Source organism: Coturnix japonica, chromosome 9 (assembly GCF_001577835.2).
Source record: "Coturnix japonica isolate 7356 chromosome 9, Coturnix japonica 2.1, whole genome shotgun sequence".
NCBI lineage: Eukaryota > Metazoa > Chordata > Aves > Galliformes > Phasianidae > Coturnix > Coturnix japonica.
Window position 1 is genome coordinate 4,301,530 of NC_029524.1, and position 22,157 is coordinate 4,323,686.

General features: G+C 38.6%; 1 protein-coding gene and 1 long non-coding RNA gene across 2 annotated transcripts in view; one reads left to right on the plus strand and one right to left on the minus strand.

Annotated features, from left to right (window-relative positions):
• Nucleotides 1-6,482: 6,482 nt before the first annotated feature.
• The window catches only part of LOC107317966 (vesicle-associated membrane protein 2-like), a 42,027-nt gene continuing 26,352 nt past the window's right edge, over nucleotides 6,483-22,157 (minus strand). The window contains exons 2-5 of the mRNA XM_015871228.2: nucleotides 21,267-21,381; nucleotides 17,521-17,679; nucleotides 15,550-15,601; nucleotides 6,483-13,530 (exon numbers count right to left, since the gene is read on the minus strand). Coding sequence (XP_015726714.1) covers nucleotides 13,514-13,530; nucleotides 15,550-15,601; nucleotides 17,521-17,679; nucleotides 21,267-21,381 — 343 coding nt within the window. The 3' untranslated portion in view covers nucleotides 6,483-13,513. The remainder of the gene's footprint in view (nucleotides 13,531-15,549; nucleotides 15,602-17,520; nucleotides 17,680-21,266; nucleotides 21,382-22,157) is intronic.
• LOC107317967 overlaps nucleotides 18,045-22,157 on the plus strand; it is a 37,267-nt gene continuing 33,154 nt past the window's right edge. The window contains exon 1 of the long non-coding RNA XR_001557093.2: nucleotides 18,045-18,358. This is a non-coding gene — a long non-coding RNA (uncharacterized LOC107317967). The remainder of the gene's footprint in view (nucleotides 18,359-22,157) is intronic.

Sequence of the window (22,157 nt, forward strand, 5' to 3'; positions counted from 1 at the left end):
TTCTAGTGGGTCTGAGAATATATATCCAGTTGCCTTGCTGCCTTTTATCCACCTGGGTAAATTACAATGATTATTCTGTGTCCCCGGTCCTGCTCTTTCATGATCATTACTAGCTGGCTATTGTTGCTAATAACATTGGTAGCATTTGCTGGCCTCATTAGACACTGCAGAAAGCAGTGCTAGTTAGGGAGGCGGATGCCTCTTTTGTAGTAATAGCTTCTTGGTGTTTTTTAAATGAATAATGTGCAGTGAAAACTGACTTGGGCAGACTTACAGTAAGTCTGCATTATAGTGTCAGCCTATGAAGGCACATCCAGTCCAGCTTTAAAATACTGGAAACTATCTGGGTTGCTACAAAGTCCAGCGTGCATACAAGGCCCACACAAGAAGCACAGTCAGTGCTCAGACATTGAGCCCACTGTGCTAAAGCTGCTGGGAGAGCCTTCCTTCAGCTGCTTAGCTCAAGGCAGGTGTGGGAAGGCCAGCCTGTACTGCAGTCTTTGCAGGTGGTGGTGTCCAGACTGGTGGTGCCTAGTGAGCTGGCTGAAGTGTCTCCTTGTATGTTCCCATACCTCTAGTTGCAAAATGGTAATTTTCCCCTGCAGAATTTTTTTTTTTAATCTTCACTTTGTTATGTTTCACTGGGATTCACTAGCCTGAGTTACCTAGATGAGGGAAAGAAGAGCAAAAAAAGCAACATGTTTAAACTGAACTAAAGAACTTGTATTTAAATGCTAGGTTGTCATCTACTTCAGCTGTTAATCAGATTTAGCTGCTAAGTGTTGTCATTTGTACTCATCCAACCTGAATTATTCCAAGGCATGTGCACCCCTCTTCTTGTTGCGTGGATGGCAAATCTTCATTTTGCCAGACCTTTTTTTTCCTTCCCCCATGAATCCTACCTAGTAAGTTACCTATTACTGAATTAATTGAAAAACAATGTCATCAGTTCCTTCTTACCTGCAAGTTGAAATTTACAATTCAGCCAGGCCAATTGAAGCCTGCTGACAGTGGAATTAAGAAGATGGGTCTCAGTACCAGCAGAACTTGAGGTGTTCTGGTTAGACACGCATTCTACTCTTCAAGGCACTCAGAAAGCAAACCAAAACATGGTAAGGTTTTGAAATGGCAGATTTGATACTTCACTGTAGCCTACCGGCCAATGAATCGACTTCTTTTTTCTTCATACACTAACTCCATCCACTGACACAATACCTCTTTTCAAGTTCTAAAATGCAATTAAAGGACCTTATGCCACCATCTAAAAGACTTTTCCTCTTTTCAAACTTGATCATTAGAGCACAGATCAGTGCTCAAGGCCAGAGATATGGCACTCCACACAACACCATGAAGTTACAAGTAACTGTGACTCAAACCTTCAGATTCACATTGAGTTAAAGTGAATGTCAATTACAGAATGCAAATGTATGTACACAGTGTTTTGGTGGATAACAGTAAAATAAATTGGATAGGGAGACCAGTAATGCAATCCATTTGAAAACTGCACTACACCCACCCATAGCATGAACATGTTAGTATCTGCTGCTAGAGGTGGTTCCGTTGTGGGGGCTGGGACACCAGTGGGGAGGTAAATATGGAAGGGCAGTTGGCTCTATTAACATGTCAGACATATTCCTGCAGCAGGGCAGGTGGCGTGCGAGAACACTGTGGAGCTGCCTGCAGAACTCTTTGTTCTCCCTTCAGTTCTAGTTTACTGACTGTGGTGAAACCACTCATTAGAAGGGAAGGTAGGGAACGTTCTTAAATGAGTCATGTTTGTTCTATGATTGTCAGACTACATCCGTAACTGGCTCAGTAGCTCTATTCAACTGGTGAGCTCGTTCCCATTACAGCACACGACACAGGGAGCCTTTATATAGACAGCTGTGGGCAACATGTTTCACATTGACTCTACGTAGGGATTAACAGGTACTTCTCCACACTGATGTGCTTGCAAGAGAGCACAGGAAAGACCTAGTATACATGAGAAATTCAGTGCTTTCCCTTCTAAGGTGTATTTAAGTTACATACTTTAAATAAGAATTAAGAAAAAGAAAGAAAGAAAAAAAGGAATTGAGAATTTATCGAGGACAAATGAGGCAACATAATCAGTCATCCTGAGCAATACTGAACTTAAAAATATCAGAGGCAAACCTGGAAGCATCAAGAGAATACAAAGACTGATGGTCAACAAGCACCATCATTATGGCCAGGCCCCACATCTTATCAGTGATTTTTTTTTTAAATAGAGAAAGTGGGGAACTTAAGTGAAATGACTTGTGGCATAACAGCCCGGGCAAGAGGGAGAGAGGAATTTCACACAGCATCACAAACAGAGAACAGGTCACTGCGGGGTGGTGCAGAGAGAACAGATGAGACAACGCCAAAAATCATACTCCCCAAAACACTAAGTTTGAGAGCACCTGAGAAATCCGAAAGGAGTCTGAATTAACTGACGTACTGGAGAAGAACAACCTGAAAAGTGTTACAATCAATACCAATAACAGCACAATGCTTAACCTGAGGGGCAGACCGTGCAGGTTAATTCCGTGCAGGCAAATTGAGACTGCATTTGTTTCGAACGTGGCTCCTACCGCCGGGCATCCCCCGCGACGCGCAGCAGGGGGAGCCCAGCTCAGGCTCACTGCGGGCCGCTGTTTTAAAGAAATTAAATTGTTAAAATGTTAAATTGTTTTAAAGAAAACGAATTTTAAAAGACAGTCTTCATTCTGACACTGCATTACGATGTGTCTGGTTTTGCCAGCACATTAAGGGGAGAGTTCTGGAAGCTCCCACAGATTCTCTAAGGTCTCACAGGGAAAACAATCAGGAATAGAAACTGCCAATTAAAGATATTCTGAGGCTCGACTTCTCCCTTTTGCCTGGGTCAAACGAGAGCAAGCAGGTTTTGTGTTTGAAAGGCTCGCTTTATGATCACGTACCTTTTTGCTCTCCTAGTTTTAGGTACACGTGGTGTAATTTTGATGTGTTATACAGTCATACTAGGCTGAACAAGAAGAGTTCACACTGCTCTTGATTGTGTATTAATGTTCTAACTGTCAAAAGATTATTTTGTGGTAAAATCCAGACACTGGAATGTCTGTAAAACAATGTCATCAGAAAACACTTCAGTATCCTCCTGCACAAGAGCTGATAAATTCATATACAGCCAAGGGCAGCTCCTAATGGACACAGCACCACAGAAATACAGCAACGCTACTTAAACAGAACCAGCTTGGGTTCTTACTCCATAGGGCTTTAAATTCTAGGCTGAGCTGAAGATCAATACGTGGGTTAGTTCATCATCTAGATTATAGACAGGCCTTGAGCATCCTGTTTTTACCTCTATCTCCCCAGAAACACCATTTCTAATCCTCAGCAAAGGCTGCTACTGTATTTCTTCCATCTACCTGACAAACCTGGGCATCTCATTTGCAACTGGCATTAGTGTTCAAAGTGATTATAGCTTGAGTGGTCAAGAAATGCCTATGCAGGAAGAAAGATTTGCTTTTTGTATATGAATACTGGGGGGAGTTGATGTAGTGTGGGGGGAATTAATTCCTCGGGCCTTGTACTCTTGAGTGAAACAGAAAACACTAAAACTTCTGCTGATAGAAGCAGGAGGATTTAGATGGAATTCATCCTTAAAGATATTGTTTTCAGTAGTTTCACTAATTATATTTTTTTTAATTGCCCCAAACTGTAGAAGTAAGAGATTAAATGAAACAATGAGTATAATATCAAGATGACTGCCATGGAGGCAGAGGTGGCACTGACAATGTTAAATACTGTAAGTAATTGTAATAATTACAGTTGTAAGTAGTACTAATATGCCTGTAAGATGTTTCAGTTTACCTTAAAAGTCAATGAAAACATAAAGCATTTAGTGGTCATAAGTGGTGGAACTGGCAGGTGTGCAGAAACAGACTGCTAGGATGAAAAAGGAATCACAGAACTATAGAATCATAGGATAATTAAGGTTGGAAAAGACTTACAAGATCATCAAGTCAATGCATGCTCACCATACCTACTAAGGCATATCCCTAAGTGCCACATCAACACATTTCTTGAAAATCTCCACCCTGCCATGCTGGCTGTCTCGGCTCATCTCCTGCTTTCACATGTGCCTTAACACCTCCTCCAGGAAGATCCATTCCATGATCCTCCAGGCACAGGTGTGAGGCTCAGTAACCTGTACTTCCCCAAGCCTTCTCTCCTCCCTTTCTTGAATATGGGAGTGATATTTCCCTTTTTCCAGTCACCAGAGACTTCACCTGTTTTTCATATCCCTTGCCAAGTTCAGTTCCATCTGTGCCTTGGCTTTCCTGACTCCATCATTGCTCATCCAGGCATCCTTTCCAGGCTCCTGGTGAAGCTGGGCTATGGAGCAGGTGTTTTTTTGAGGCTAACTCAGAGTATGTAAGTAGCAGTATGTATTGTACATTGTCTAGTAGGAAGGAACAACCTAGATAAGCACTAGAAATTTAATTCCCAAATCCACTGACTACATTCAACACAATAAAGAGGTAATATGGCCAATGGAAAGTAGAAAAGCCAGGCTTACCTGCATTATTAAGTAGTTCAGCTAATGGCTGTTAAATTATAATTAGACTGTTTGGTGCTGAGGGAGAAAGAAAGGGTGTTTTTTCTGCAGAGTCATTCAAGTTGTCTTAAAACAGTTTTAACTGAGTGCCATTGATACCAGGAAATTCCCACAGTAATATGTGTTAATATTTGTAGGTGTAAGAGCTTCTCATAATAGCTGCCATTACAAGGTTACATTCTCTAGATTTGAAAGGTCTCAGAAAGCAAATATACATATATATATATATATATATATATATATATATATATACACACATATATATATATTTTAGTCATCATTACTACCTGGCTTATGCTTCATATAGAGCTCTAGTAGTCATAAGATCAAAGGTTTTTTATCTTCACATTGCAGTTCTAACCTTTTTTACATTTTTCCTAAATTGTGAGATTTTTTTTTGAAATTTTAAGTACATCATGAGCACTTAAAAGCATTGTGTTCATTCACTTACCTCCAGGTGGTTCAGCTCAGAAAGCTAAGTGTATGTGGTCACTTCAAGGTTTGTTTTGTCTTCTAACTATATTCTGAAGCACAAGCACATCCCAGAGCTGTTTACCCTGTTAACTTAATAAATCCCCCAAACAGCCCTTTTTTCTCCCCAAACTTCTGTGAATTATGCAAAACTGCTATCCAGACAGCATACAAAAATACACTCAATTTTTCATATACACTTACTAGTCCTACTATTTTCTCCACAATCTCTCCACTACTTATAATTTCATTTTTACTTGATTTCATCACTTATTAGAATTCCATGTAAGCTGGAAAATTGGAAATAGAACCATTGTCTTTCAACAAAACTGAGCTAACTTACCTAACCTGACTGTAAGAGAGCTAACAGGATTTCTTAGCATAAACCTTATTTTGGCTTTGATCAGTTTCCTGTGTTCTTCAATATCACATTTACATGCACCACACAGCTTAATTCACTCTCAGACCTTATATGCTATTTCACATAGATGAGAATATGCATTGTATGAAAAAAAATCAACAATTACTTCTTCCTAGCAATCATCTTGCTTCCAGTTTTTTGCCAGGCACACTAAAAGTTACCAAGGAAAAAGCTGTTGTTTTACTAAAAGAGCACTGACACATTTTGGTATTACCTGTTCTGGTGTGTCTAGGTGGGGAGATGACACCACGCCTTCATACGCATTGAGATGATTTGCAGGAGATTTAAAATTACTGAATGATATCCCATATGCACCAAGATGTAGAGCAATCTAAAACTATCCAGCTACCTGTGATGCTTATATCTTTTAAAGTGTAGATGTAGTCACCAGGAGGGAACAAAAACAGCTTTCAACTCTTCTCCCTTCTAAGAGCTCAATCACTCATTAGTGATAAGGATGGTAATGGCTGCTGTGCCCCATTAAGCCATCACACTAGTTGCAAGCATCAGCTGTTTCAAGTTAGAGTGGAAGATGATCCTGAAAGTATGTATTGCTCTCACAAAAAAAATCCTTCTTTTTCCATTTAAAAATGCATCTAAAATACACAAAATTCCTGAACTAGCAAAACTCTGTGGCAATGAGTTCCCTTAGTTAACTGTGCTTTATTAACAAGAAATATATTTCTCCATAGGGAAAAGTAAGAACAGGGTCAAATGTAATAAATACCTTTTCTCACATGCTTCTCTTTAATGGCAATTCTTTAATGATTATACTACTGTTTCCATTGCCTACCTTCTCCTTTTTTGTACATGGATTTCATTGTTGTCTTACAAATGAAGTTTTTTACTTTTCTGTTAGACTGAATATATAACAATTCAGGGTGAATTAGAAAATCTTAATGCATACAACACAGAGAGGGAATGAAAGCTGAAACTGCTTAACTTTGCTTAAGTGTGTGCATTCAGAATAGAAACAAAACAAAAACATCTATTTAAAACAAGATTTATTGGCACAAACATACGTGTTACAAATGTATACAGTATTCTTGGAAAATATGTTCACCACTTCAGAAAAAAAAATCACCACCCACAGAAAAATACAGTAATATCAAACATCGTCACAATTTAAGCATCAAAATGTATGTGGAATTTCATCATTTATAAACTAACTTCCACTGACCTCCAGGTAGAGCACTTTAACAAATTTCCTGGTCTCCACAACACTTCTTTCCTTCCCAGATAGCTTTAATAACATTAACATTTAATAACATGTATAGAATGTTTTCTATAGAGGCACAGATCACAATTTCTTGCCCAGTACGGTTGAGCCTATGAGGTCAGAGATGCTTTTCTCAGCAAAGGCTTCCAGATCCTTTTTGAACTCAGTGCTACATAGCTTAGCACTACTGTATGGCCTTTAAAAGGATGCGATTAAAGGTTTGGACTGGAGTTTAGTTTTTTAAAATGACAATTGAAAACAAATAACTGGTTATTCCTATTAGAGGAAAGAAAGCTTGAAGAATTAAAAGGAAGGAGATAGGACATTATTTGGTCTTGCTCTAAATAAATCTTAAACTCTTTTTTTTCCAAAAGCTCAAACCACCACCACCACATGTCCACAGTGTCAAAAAATGTATTGGATTCAGCACAGAGTTTTTCTGTCCTTTCCATTGACCATTTAATAGTGGAAAAGAATAGATATTAGAGTGGAATGAGGATAAGCAAAATGATTATGCTGTGTCAAAAAGATGCCATTACTGGCAAACTGAAGTTGTGTACAGCAAAAGAGATGTATATTTAATGCACCAATCACTCTGGAGCCCTTATTTGACTCAAGTCCTTGAGCACTTCTGCAGCACATGAGCAGCATGCCTTGGGGTGGTACATCTCCTTGCAACAATAACACCTAAATCATTACTGTGTATGTCTCCTGTATTTCCAAGAAAAAAGTGAAAGGAAGTAAATTCAACTACCTCATTTGAAGTACTAGTATATATATACTTACAGACTAGACCAGCTTAGTTTTAACATAAAGTGGTGCTCTTAAATACAGGCTCTCCAAGGAGGTTACGGAATGTTGACTACATTTCACTTAAACCATTTCCCAATTTACTACTTTGTCATTATCACACCATCCTTAAATTGCCATTTCCTCTGTCTTCCAACAAAACTGGCAGAATTACTGTTACAAGGAATACTAAAAAATTAATTAAAACTACACTGTTACAATCAAAGTAGTTTATCAGAAATGCTGTTGTCTAGCAGCCAGGAGCATTCTGCACCTTCACATCATTTTGAACTGAATTAAGACCCAAGAGCCATACTCTGCCTTCAGTGTTCTTGTCCCATCAGTAGGGACTAGTTTGAGGACAACAGGGTGTTATGGGAAGGAGGCTGTTCTCCACTCAGGCCTAACTCAGCTATGATTGAGGTCAACAATAACTACAGGACAGAAGGCAGGGAGTCAATTCATGGGGCAGCAGAACAACCCTAGCCCCAATATGCTATGCTCCAAATACATTACGCTCCAAAAACACAAAGGCTTTAAAAGAGAACAAAGACTTGAAGAATAATGGTGAAGCCAGCTACTGGGAGAATAGCTAAAGAATGGACAGCCTTTCATAATTATATTTGTTGTTCTCTATGGTATTTTCTCTTTGAAAATAAATTATTTGCCCTTTTAAACTTACAGCACATGGCTTCTTTGCTTGAATAGAGTGTTACATATGAACCATGAGGCTGTATTCATGTTTTAAACCAGTACAGGTTATGATTTTTGCTCTGGAGAGCTAGCAGATGTGATACAGTCATGACAGAATGAGGTTACTGCAGAAATGACTCATTGTTAAATAATCAAGTGTTTACCAAAACCTGCTTGTAATCAGACTGCCACAGTTTTGCTTTATTGTAAGATGTAGCTTTTAAATGTCAGTGCATTGGGAAAAAAGGTAAATTACTTGGGTGGCTCAGATCTCTTTTTATGCATGTGACGGTCTTCATCTGATTTTGAGAATCTGACGTGATTCTCAATGGAGAAAAAAAAGCCACAGAGAACATCAATGCAAACATAAATTAATGAAATAAAGGAAGGGAAGCTAATTGAAGAAGAAAATCTTGAAGTGGAATAGAGAATAATTTCTGAAAGAGAAAAGATGGAAAAAAATGTGAGGTTCTGGTTTGACTGTTTTAGACATCTCAATCTAGTATTGCTACTGAAATAACAGCCACCATCTAAGACGTCTTCATTCAGCCAATTATTTCTCACAATACAGTTGCTTTTTTCGAACAGTCTTCAACTTTTTGGTTCTAGCTTTTAAAGAAAGGTCTTTGAGGTTGCTTGTACTTCAGCTAGCATGGAGAAACACAAACTCAAATAAATTCCATCTAACAAAAGAGCCCTAAATCAGCTGGGGAGAATAACTGCCAAGAAGAGCATCTCAACTCCTCCGTCTACACAGGGAACCCAAAGGTTAAATCTGTTACTGTCCTAAGGTTCAGGTCAGGTCAGATTCAGGTCTGAATCCAGACCTAAGAGACTTTGTCCTCTGTGAGACCTTTCTCCAATACTCTCTATGTACATTGGGAGTGAGCCCATTGCCTAATATGGTTACTGCTTAAAAGGCAGGAGAGGTGGGGTCAAGATGTAAGCCCTCGGTCACACTCAGTTGCCCTCTAATCTGTTTTGTGAAGACCTGGCAGATCTAGCACCAACATGAGCACTGCCATGAAATAATAATAAATTATACATACACCCACTGGGTCCACAACCTCCCGTAGGACAGAGAAAAAAAAAACTTCACGCAAGTAGAAAGACTTCAGTTAACACCCGAGCTTCCAAAAATTCCTTCCAAAAAAAAAGTTCAGTCTGCCGTGACAGGTGCACTTCAGAGAAACAGACATCACCGTTTTACATGCATGCTCTTAAAAGATGTGTCAGAATCATGAACTTGCTTATAAGAGCTAAAACCCATTTAGACAAAAAGTAGCTTGATTGTTGAGAAGGTTATGGGAAGGACTGTTGGAGAATCAGGAACAGGAATAAGACGCAGCAAATGAAGAATTTCAAAAGGTCTTGCTAACCAAGAAAAAAACTCACAGCAAACAGTAGCTGTTCAAAGTAGTTCCTTAAACAGTTACAATTGTCATATCCTTCCGTCAATGCTGATGTTTAAATCACTTATTGTAGATAACTCTTTAAAAAGAAAATTGTATTTTACTCGCCTGAACTGTTCCAGGCCTTACTTCATACAGCTTTCAATGGAACTGAAGTACCAGCTTTAAAAGTCAAACTTTGAAATCATTTCTTGTCTACAGATGCTAGGTTACATTCAGTATCTTTATCAGGTTCTCCCTCCTCCATTTAATAATATTGGATTATGTTGAACTATGTTGGACTGACTGTGCTGTTACATAATGTGGCCAGGTGAAAAGCAGGTCAAGTGTCTGTTTGGGCTTCCACACTACTTACTCCCACAAGTTCTGCATTCCAGATATTTAGGTTTAGAGACATGTTATATGTTATTTCATATGTTATTTCAAGGTGAGCTAAATTAGAAGGAAGAAGGTATAATGACCAGGCAGGACTTTACTACTCTGTGAAGAGTGGCTGTGAATAACACTACTTAAGCTTCACATATTGATGTGCAAACTAAAAAGCAGTTATGACACAAACACAGACTAGCTCCTAACTACCCATTTCAGCAATGCCGTTTCTGAATGCCATTATCTTGCCAGCAGTGCAGCTGTAGCACAAAAATCGGGGGAAGAGTAAATACTTCTTATAAATACTGAGCATGCAAGTCTCTTGTGTTGTCTAACTCTAGCTAAAGCTACCAAAATAAAACTAAAGCTATGAAAACTCTAGCTAAAGCTTCCAGCCAGAGAAGTCTTCAATTTGGTCCCCAGGATGGCAATCATAAGTTAATCAGCCTTGCAGTCTCCTGAGGGCTTGCCGTGAAGTAGATAAAAGGGAGTTCCTTTGTGCCTTTTTACCAGCCTGAGCCTGGGCAGTAATTAGTCATGAAGAGTCATAGTTTAAATTCCACTCAGTAACTGAAATTCTAGCCAGTGCTGACTAAAGAAGAATGAGTTAACCTTTATATGGGAAATTTGCTATTACATATAGGGAGTTGTAATTATGAAGGGACGTTTTAAATGTAAAGGAGGTGACTGAAAAACAAATCAATCCTGGCTTAAACACAAATAAGATCTCCAACTGTGTTTATATAGATTGTCCTCTGTATTACTCTATGTGTATGTGCTGGTGTTTCACAATCCATGACCTTAAACTGTTCTCTATTACCATATTCTCACTGTGAGATAATTAACAATCTGAAGGAGCAGTAAGACTCCAAGCCTATACAATGCAGAAGGACATACTTGTTCATGTTTCCTGGGCTAAATTAGAAACGTTACATGGCTTACCAACTGCAACCAAACAGTACAGCTAGCAAATACTGTAGCGTAACCAATTTAAAAACATTAATTTAGCAAATCTATTAGAACACATGAGGAAACTGCCTCTTGATGAACATTTTACAGCCCACTAGAGGCTAGGTTTCATGACTATACTCTTGCAAATTCTTACCAACAGCTAGTAGTCAACCCCATCAGTTGCTACTTTGAGGGGGAACGAATACAAATTCAGCAGTTCATCTTTTCCGGTGTCCCCTAAAGCTCCCATTCTGATTACTTGAGATTAATTAGCTCGGAGGACCAAGTTCTTCATCCTTACAGATTCATTATAGTTTCCTTTGTTAACTTTGTGTCTTCATAGCTTCTTCATGTGTACCTGTTGCTTACATCAGATAAATAGTCACTTTAGACTGATGAGAGATTGCACTGTCTACATTAGGGATCTGTATCATATAACCTTACTGACTGTAGTATCTCCAGTGAAAGCTATTTGTGTCTCATGAGATGTTTCAGTATTCTTGTAGAGAAGCCCTGGGAGGATCATGTCATGCTCAGCATGAGCATGGGTGGCATCAGGAGATAATTCTTTCTAGCTGTTAGTTATCCAGGTATCTTAATTGTCTAAAACGCATCCTGAAGTTGGATAGCTTATTCTTTTTCCTAAAAAGGCTCAATTACACACAACCATAGCATTTCACAAAGTCAGGCCCTTTAACAACAGAATTATTTTCTGTCTGTCTGAACCATGAGGATTTTAGAATAGTTCATATACTTAGATGATGAACTAAAGCAAACAAGGCATACCAGAAGTACATTAGAAACTTCGAAAGTTACTAATGTTTGAAAGTTACTTTTATTACGACCATGGCCACTTGCTAGTTAACAATAAGAAACAATACATATGAAAATGAAGTAATAAGTAGATAGAAAAACAATGCAGCTGGAACCATTCAACTCATCATTGCTTATTCCCTCCACAAAATTCTACTTAAGATCTACTGCAATAAACTTGTCCAGTTCTCTCTTTTTTTCAGTCTTAGATCGTGTCAAGAGAGATGCTCTTCAATGCTAACATAACTATTTATGTGCCTTAACAGAGTTGCAGGGAAAAAAAATAATAGGCAACACTCTTTAAAATAAATAAATAAATAAATAAATATCCAGCAATTCTTAGAAATTCTGAAGATCTTCTCTTCAAAAGGCTCTGTCAGGATCACCCAGCTCAAAGTCTGAAAATTCATTTCTAGTTTAAGTAGATACATTTAAAATTGGTATAATTCTCTCGGGATATTATTCGCATCCTCCTCAAAACAAACTGTGTGGTATTTTCAAAAGAAGTTGAAATTGAACACTTGGGCGTAACCTTACAACAATAGCATACGACTTTCCTCCAAAATGCAACATATATTTTCCTTAAATTATATCAAATGTTGGCTTATGTATGAAAGATATCTGAGCTGAGTACTCTATTAAGCTGATGTTATAGGTTATAAACTATACAAACACAAAAATTAAATAGTAAGCAAGCCTACTAACACCTCCAGTTTAGAACAGTGTTTCTCTGCCTTCCTCTGCTGAAGGAAAGCTTTGCTAGGCACCCTCCAATTTCCATTCCCTGGCCTCTGTCTCTACAGTTCCTTCTGTTTACTGCATCTTCTTTCTGATTTTTAACTGAGCCTCACAAGGGAACCATTTCTGAAAAATGGTGCAGAAGCAGCTTCCTACAATTGTGATGGGAAGCCAAAGTCATTTGTATTCTTCAAGTTAGGGCTATTGGGGTTTGTCATTCAGGAGAGTTCAATGAATTCTGACAAACACTGCCTTGAGTTCTTAGCAAGAATCTGCATCTTGGTTATTTATGGTGCTTGTATTACCATTTTTGCATTTCACTGAGCTTTTTCAAGATTGTGCAAACTAACATTTCTTGGTTATCATACAGTCATTCTGTCTTTCACACTGAGGCCATCTTAGTTGCTCAGAACTAAGAGAAATTTTAAATCCATAAAATGCAGACTTACGTGCTTTCTGCAGGCAATGTTTTAAACGGATATCACATTTAATTTCAAAACCACATGTGATTGGTTGGCTAGGTAGAGATGTCTCACTCATTCTATGAATATTTGCAAGTACCACTCTCCAGTGTAGCAAGGACTTGCTACCTCAAAAAGCTGCATCTGATAGTGGATTTTGCCACACAACTTTAGGTACTCAGACTAAGAATTTTGGCTCTCATTTCTGCTGAAACCGTAATTTTGGATCCAGCTCACCTGACAGTGTCCCCTTACACCAGAACTCTATAGCTGCATTCTCCAATTCTAAGATATTTAGGATGCTTTTCATATACTACAGCTTCTGAAGGTCAGTGCGTGCACATTTTAAGACACAGTGATAAGACAGTGTATGGAACTACTTGGCAGTATTTAGCTGGTACAGTTTCTTGTGGAAACAACAGAATTCCAAAACACACCACACTGAATGCCTATACGTTATTACAAGCAAAAATCCCAAGACACCAGGAATTAAAAAGCGGAGTTCAACAAAGGAACACTGATATTGTTGGTTGATATGAACAAAGTTGTGCCAAGTCTTCCTTCTTCATTTTTTCAAGTGGAGAAATAAACTGAGAAAAGAAGCAGAAGGGGAAAAATAAGACATACAACATCAGTTAGCATGGAGTTACCATTGTGCTTTATCTCAGAGAAGCTTGTTCTATCAGGATGGCAAACACCTGTAGCACATATTTTGCTGAAAGAGCACAGTGTTTAACAAACAGTGTGCCTTCCTGCTTGGAACAGAGCTGTGACTCCCATGCCAAAATGCATTCAGAGGGAGAACTGGAGTGGAAAGCAAGGAAACTGGCTCCAGAAATAGAAAGGACAAGGACTGATGCTGATGTGAGCAACCACCGCCATCAATACTTGTAGTCCCCCATGGAGTAAATCTTCCTTCACTGGGCAGCCAGCCTATTTTTCTAGAGCCTCACTACCAAGATGAAAGGCAGCCCAGCTTGGATCACGTTACCAATTGTAGTTTGTTCCTTTTTACTGTGAGGAACTACTCCATTTATCTGTGTCCATAACCAGCCCTGTACTGTAGATATCATGTTCACATTCACATCAATCACAGGCCTTGTCTATGGCAGCCACTTGGACACTTATGATAGCTGAATTTACATACATACTTGAGAACTGCTGTACATGAAGATACCACTGAGTTCAATACACAGAGTCACGACTCTGCTTTGATGATGTGACGGCCAAGTTTGTGATTAAATACTCTGAACCCAACCTAAGCACCTCAAATTTGCTACTTCTGTTTCCAGACTTACCAAGACAGGCATTCAGCATTTAAAACCAGAAGAAAAACAATGTTATTACTTATATATAATTTCAGAGTTAACTTTTAAGGAGAAATCATTAGTTATCTTGTATTTTACTTTCTTGTTAAGATACAAAGTGCTCAATTATATATATATATATATATATATATATACGCACAGCAAGCAATTTAATGGCTGCACATCTGTCTTCTCAGGTTGCTGCACTAAGCTTCAGAACAAAGGCCTGTCTTTCTCTTGAAGCCACTCACCTCGAGTACCTGGTTAATATAGTTAATTAATATCTAGCCAGTTCTCATTCTTGCTGTATTAGAGTTACGAAACCCTACAATCACTCTGGGTCACTCTGGTGCCAGCATTCATAAGATTAATAAACTTCCACATGTATCTCAATCCATTTAGTTATGTTTACAGGTGATTCTGTAAGCCATCTCTACAGAAGTAATGGGAAAAAGGAAACACGCCAAAGATGAAGCATGTAATTTGAGAGCTGGGAATTAATTCCCATCCATAGCACAGCCTCCCGGTGAATCACTTCTGGGTTACCATCTGTATCACCTAACTCAAGAAATCTCCCTTTTTGGAGTTAATGCCATATTACTGTTATGTCATGTAACGGCTGTTGCTAACCCAGAGGTTACATAAATAAAATGTTCAGTTCCTGTCATTACGAGATCCCTGGCTCCCAACCAGCATGACTGCCATTATTCATTTACACACTATCTTTCCTACAATAAATATGTAAAATGAGGTGATCTTTAAAGACATTAAAGCAGCGTGTCTTTGCATCATCTTTTACCAATATTTAAGTATGTATGAGGCAAAGGGATTTTCAGAAGCAGCAACATCTCAAATTTCAACTGATTTGGTGGGAATTAGGGGATTCATTAAATGCCCATTTGCCATGCAGTCCTTCACCCTCCTAGTGATAGGTATGAGCTAATTCAACAATTACTGTTCTCACTAGAAACAACTATGACTGTAGCCCTGATTCTAATTAAGATATCTGAGTCTGCATTAGAAAGATATACAAACATGAAAAGGGCAAGTCTTTAATCCTGGGGTAGTTACATAACAAGCTAATGTAAAATACATTAAATATCAACAAATTCTACCTATATGAGTCCGATGAGCTTGCAGTAATTCTCATATAACAGCGTGACACTCGAAGGGGAATTTCACAAATTAATCTATTTAAATATTTTATATACTTCTAAATTTTGTTTTGTTTTCTAATACATCAGCACTTACAAGTAAAAGAGCTATTCAGATCACAAATGAAAGAGAAAATTAATTACTCACTTATAATTATAATGAGAATGATTGTGCATACTACACCAAGGATGATCATCATCTATAAAAAGAAAGTTATGAGAAAAAAAAGAGAAAGTCAGGTTTTCAGATGAAATACAATGGTAGAATTTTTTGCTTTTATTTAGCAGCCCTTTCTGAGTGCCCCTTCCTCTTGCAAAGACTCAGTGTAGAAGATTTCTTAAGGCCCCAGACTTGGTGTCAATTTTAGGAAGAGCTGACCTCCAGCAATGGACTTCTCCTCTTAAAGCTGTCAAGCTCTTGCTCATCAGCTAAGATGCAATGACCATATTTGTCCATTTCCAGCAGTAAAGTAAAAATACATTTCTAAAGTAATACAACTCCAGATATGACTTAAGTAAATGTGTTCCCTCTGGCTGGATTCACACATGGTTCAGACTGGGTGTTAGGAGAAGGTTCTTTGAAGCCAAGGAGATGGTTTGGCACTGGAACTGGCTTCCAGGACAGCAGTCAAAGCCACACACTGAAGGTGTTCAAGATGTGTTTGGACAATGCTCTCAGAAATATAGTTGGAATTCTGGGAGGTCCTGTGTGGAGCTAGGAATTAAATTCAATGATTCTTGTGGATCCCTTCTAACTTGGGAGATTCTCTCATCCTAGGTATCACTTTATACCGGAGTACCCTGACCACTTTTTACCATGTTTCCATAGTCAGGAAAGAGGCAGTTGGAGATGTCTGATGTCTAGCAGTTATTTTTGCTGGTTTTGTTGAGAGGTAGCCCACACTAGCCAGCGTGGTTTCCAGCACATTAGCCTAGAAATATCTCACTGGATAGGAAGGAGCAGATTCATCAGGGCCAGCTGTGCACAGGCATGTACCAGCACTGAGTTAGAGGCCCCTATATTAGATTTGCTGGATGCTTGTGAGGACACTGGAGATGCTGCAGTCCAATTCACATCATTAGCCCAGTGAGAATGGAAAGAATAATAATAACTTTAAAAAGCATATGGACATTTTGAATGAAGATCTTAATTCCTCCCAACATGTGTCTAGAGGACAGAGAAATCTGTTGATTTTCAGAAAATCTATTTATTACTCCCCCTACTTAACCAAGACTGGAAATAATAGGAAAGAAAGAAGGGTTCTGTTTGTCAGCATAAAGGGAAAGGGCCAATGAAGAAAGGAGAATGAGAGTTGGTTTGAAGGTCTAGTGTGGTATAGATTGTTATAGTGACTGAATTCAGTGTAGGTGAACCTAGCTCAGAATCGGAGTCTGTAGGTCCAGAATGCCCTGCTTCCTGCACAGCTGGGCAGAACAACTGGGTAACAGTTTAGAACAGGCCCAGAGGAACTGTTTAGTTGAGTTCCTAACCTAGATCTGTTTCATTCTGGAGTGCTTGTGTATGTAATTTAAACAGAATATTCTGCCTTGCTTTACACATCATAGCACTGTGGACCGAAGAGATAAAGCAGGCAACAACATATTAGGAAATGTATTTTTGATTCTTCTTTGGGAACAGGCGTTATTATTTGAGTAGACATCAGTGGTCAGTATCAAAGATAGTGCTGAAGAGAAATAGGAAGTAAGGTGAACTTTTGGTTAGTTTACCATCCTAAAGAAATATCAAGAGGCTAATCATCTCCCACGAGGAAGAAGCTTCTTTTCTCCAGCTTCTGGTATTCACTATGCCCTGTAGGGCTTTGTGGTTGACAAAGAACCCTCACCTGAATGTATACGAAATACTCTCACATCCCTGTTTGCAGACACCAACTAAAGAATCAGTATTTGGATCTAGACATTATATACTGCAGAAATGATCTAAAGAATAGATCTGGTAGAGATCAAAACTATTTGGCATATTGTCATGCAACACAGAGAGCAAGGTACCTACTTCTCCCCTTGAAAAGAAGAGACCACTTAAAGATCCCATCTTACAAGCAAAGTCCCAGTATGTGCAAAACAAGGTAATGTCTTAACAAGAGATCCTTATACTCCTTACCTTGCAATTTTTCCACCAATATTTTCTCTTCAGTTTGGCTGCACTGGTTTCAAACTGCGAGGCACCTGCTTGCAATGCATCTGCCCGGTTGTCAAGCTCTGACAGCTTCTGGTCTCTTTCTAGCACCTTGTCCACATTCATTCTCATGATGTCTACCACCTGCAAAGGCATATCCCCACATTAGATTCAACACATAGTAAAGCCAGAGGTCACCCATATGTTCGCACTCTAACAAACATACCATACTATAATGAAACCAGCTCTTTGCCATTACGATACGTGATGACAAGTACTTAGACAGAGAATCAAAAACTATGTCTATAAAAACAGACACAGTGAAAACATGATGAACATAGCACAGCTGTCCCTAAAAGTAAAGGGACATTATGAAATACAGTAATTAGATTCATTATAACTTTTGATTCCCTTTAGCCTACTAGGTGCTTCACTATAGATGCAAAAAAACTGATTCAGATCTGTACCTGTACTACAGTTTGGTTGGCAATTGTCCAGCTATCAGTAAACCCAAGCTATTATTTTCCTTATACATTTAATATAATTAATACAGTTAATATAATTTCCTTGTCTGAACTAGAGAAATTGACTAGATAAAGCCATTCTAAGAGAAAAGACACGCATTTTCAGACCGAAGAATCTGTTTGCTCTACAGGTTTTTCCCAGATGAGATGCCTTCTCAGCCAAAATTTGAAGTCCTGCCAGAAAGCGGAGGAGGAAGAAATACCTTACCTGCTAAAATTCTTTCTGAAGGGTAGAAGGAAGCTCACATCCTCTCAGTGCACATCTTCAGCAAAAAGTGTGCACAACCAGTACATTGTAGGTAAGGCTACTTATCATGCATGCATTTTATAATTTGAGCTAGAGAAAAATCCACTTCCAGAAAGCCAATAATCCTCAATAGAAATCCTGGATAAATTCATCACTAGTATAACATTTAGATGGCACAAAAATCTCAGTAAAGTTGTGTCTGCTTATTCTAGTAGTGAAAATAGTTGCTGGTATGCTAACTTCCCCTAGTCGGTAATAAGGACATCAATGTTACTTGTATATAATGCAATTTAAGTATTACCTGGGAAAAAAAAAATCCAAGGAATAAACAAAAAACAAACAAAAAAAACCCAGAATCATAAATATATTTGATTTAAATACTGTGAGTAGAGATCAATAGTGAAAGAATATTTAAATGGATGGACACTGGTCTAAGTGTTACTCCAAAACTCAAGAGACTTTTTTCATTTGTCCAGACTTAAAATTTCTTACTCATTTCTCCAAACCAAAACATTCCAAACATTTGATTTTATATCAAACTTAAAATGAAAATAAAATTGTTTATCAGCTGGTGTTTCATTAAAATTTGTCTTAGTACAGACAAATTGGTTCTGTTTCATAGGTACAATTTTAAACTCTCTGGGAAATGCTGAAACCTGATACCCTAAAATTCCTATTTCTTCTCTACTTTATTATTATTATTATTATTATTATTATTATTATTATTAATACTACTTTTTTTTTAATTATTTGTACTTTTATTTTATTTTATTTTTTCCCAGAACTATTTACTGAATTTAACCTGAGTATCCAGCCAAGATGGTGTTTTTATCAAATAAGTAAATGTTTGCCTAGCCTAAAAGCAAGATCTAAGTCTTGGAAAATAAGCTCTAGGATGCCTAGAGAAATTAGAAGAGAAAACCCAACATGGATATAGCTGAAATGCTGATTTCAGAGGACTGCCAATCATTTTAATAATGTCAAAAATGTGCTCTCAAGCAAAACTGTTACCACTGAGTTTAGGGTTTGCATCTGAAGAGCTGTGTGCAACAGCGCTTGGAGCAGAAAAATAGCCAGAGCACTGTCCGCTCTGCCGTGGTGTTTGCTGCCACCTACAGATTACTTTCCCACAAGACATAAAAGGAAAACGGCCAAGATCTAGCAAGGAAGATCATATCAATGCTTCACAAATCAGAACCTGAGGTGTTATAAAACCCAGTGAGTTCAGAGGACAGAAAGCCTAGTAGTGTTTTTCTCCTTAGCTATTCCTATATTTATATTCAATGATTAATCAATCATGTCGTAATGAACAGTAACTGCTCACCACATTCTAGCCACTCAAAAGCAGCTCATACCAATCTCTGCCTTCTTCTCCAATTTGAGATGAAAAAAATGTGGACCCTCACTATTATCTGTATAATCCTCCAATCCAAGAGCTCTGCTCTCCTCTCCTACTGGGTTTCTATCCAAACGACTCTTTAGTTAGCACAAGAAGTCAAACTTGCATTGGCTCGAGTGAAAAGTATCAAAATACAGATTATCTCAAACACAGAGTTGGTTTTCACTGCCTCACTGGAGCCTTATTCATTGATTTGTTTGAAGAGCCTGATGTGTCTAATCTGCATCACTCTTTTAAAATAATCACTAGCAATTATTTGTCATCCTCCAGGGACAGTTACTTTGGTTGTCACTCACATAAACATTTACCACACCATCATGACATAGAATGTTCAAGACATGAAGTTTATTCCAATTATTCTGACCTTAGACTGATGTTGAAATGTAATACTCCTTTCCGTACTGCAAGAGACACTTAACATCAAGGAAATTACAGTGACGTAAAAATCAGTAATAATGAGAGAACTGAACATAGGCATTTCTGCATACAGAGGATGTTCTTGTGATCAATTCCAAGCATCAGCAAAAGGGACGCCAGAAAGAGTCCAGTTCAGACCTTCAGCAAAAAACAGTTTCTCAGAGAAAAAGCTCAATTTGACAGCTGTATTTAATTCATCATCAGAAAGGCATCTGAATTCCAGTTGTGAGGTCTTTTATAGTTTATCTTGAGATTTTGAAACTAGAAGCATTTATGCATATAAATAGATATTTTCTAGCTTGTATTTTATTGACTTGGCATAAAAGAATCATATAGGTCCTGGTAATTTCCTCATGGTCTTTTCAGGGGTTCAGCAAAACTCAATGCTAAATATCCAGGACACAAATGTGCAGAGCAAGTGTGCAGGGATGCTACAGCTGGCTCTGTATGGCTGGTACACTCAGGGATGATACTCATAAGCAGTGGTATCCTCACTTATTCCTATGACCACAGTGATTAGGTGGACATTGGCATTATAGATAAGGAGGCAGGAATTTTCTGTACATTAAATAATTCAAGAAGCCATACTGGAATAGGCACATATTCCTCTAAAGTCAGCCACGAGGAGTGAGGACTTGTTGAAGATGTTGTGATGTCATGTGTGAGTGCACTTTGATGGGAGTGAATTTTAATGATTAATCATTACAGCTCTGACTTATGATCACAGCCCTCACCAGAACAATTTTCAAAGCCTGCATGTATGAACAAGAGGCCAATTGTTTGTTTGTATGAAACAGCCTGTGAGATTAGCATTCAAACTTTAGGAATACAGGAACACATTAAAAGAGCTGATTTACTACAGCATCTCCTCCTAACATGAGTACCTGGGACAAATCCCTGAAACAGTACTGATGTCCATACCTATTCTGCAGAAGTGTTACTGGTACGTTATTACAAGAGATGTTCTGAGCACAATCTGCCTCCTCATAAATGCTATTCTTTCGTAAATATAATTTCCTAGACTCAGTGTCTTCAGACAAGGAGTTGCCAGATCACCAGTGAGGCAAGCATCTTAAAGGAAGAAAAAATAAACAATCACCTGAGCAGCCTTGGGGTGAGCAACTTAACATGTGAAGCCACTTACCTCATCCACCTGGGCTTGTGTCTGCTGCAGCCGTTTGTTACTTGACACATTGGTAGCAGGAGGTGGCCCTGCAGCCCCAGCACCAGTGGGTCCTTGAGTAGGAGCTGGAGCAGACCTAGATCAAAAACAGAGAATATAAAAAGTGTCTGAAAATATTTTTATTCACTACTCCTTCTTTTAGGATAAGTCAAAAGGAGCCGTCCATCATCTGACCACACCCCTTCTGCATTCCTGAGTCACAACACTGATGTCCCATTCCCTCCTGTTCTGCAATTCATTTTCACACTATATTTTGTTTGATCCATCTCAAACTGTTTGCATCCCTTGCTGGTATAGGAGCCAGAGCTGCAACCCATCTTCTTCCTCAGCACACTGTCAGGCTGGAAGATAATCAGAAAAACAAAAGGAGAGGAGAAAGTAATGGAGGAGGAAGTTGGTCAAAATTGCATACAGCATGGGGTTAGTCAACGAAGGCTCTTGCAATGCTTAACCAGCACACTGGTGGTCACCAACTGCCCCACCAGAACCCCTAGCCTGGCTTGAATGCATGCCTTGACCACTGGATTAATATTTGCAGCAAGCCTTCATCTTATAAGCATTATCTCATTTTTAAGTATCAATATGGTTTCCCCCAAGGTTGCTTTAAAACAACTTTGGACAGAACACAAGTTCCCTAGAATGGAAAAGATCAGGTCTGTCTCTGTACATGAGCTTGTGCAGCCATGACACCCTGCCAGCCAGAGCAGGGTCCATCAGCCTTAGCCAGTTGTTATTCACACCCACACTTCTATGTGTGAAACCTCACCTTTCCTTTCAAGGGATTCTGTCACTGCTTCCTGCAGGGAAATAAAACCTTTCCTGAAGCTGCAGAGGAAATCCCTAAGCATGTGA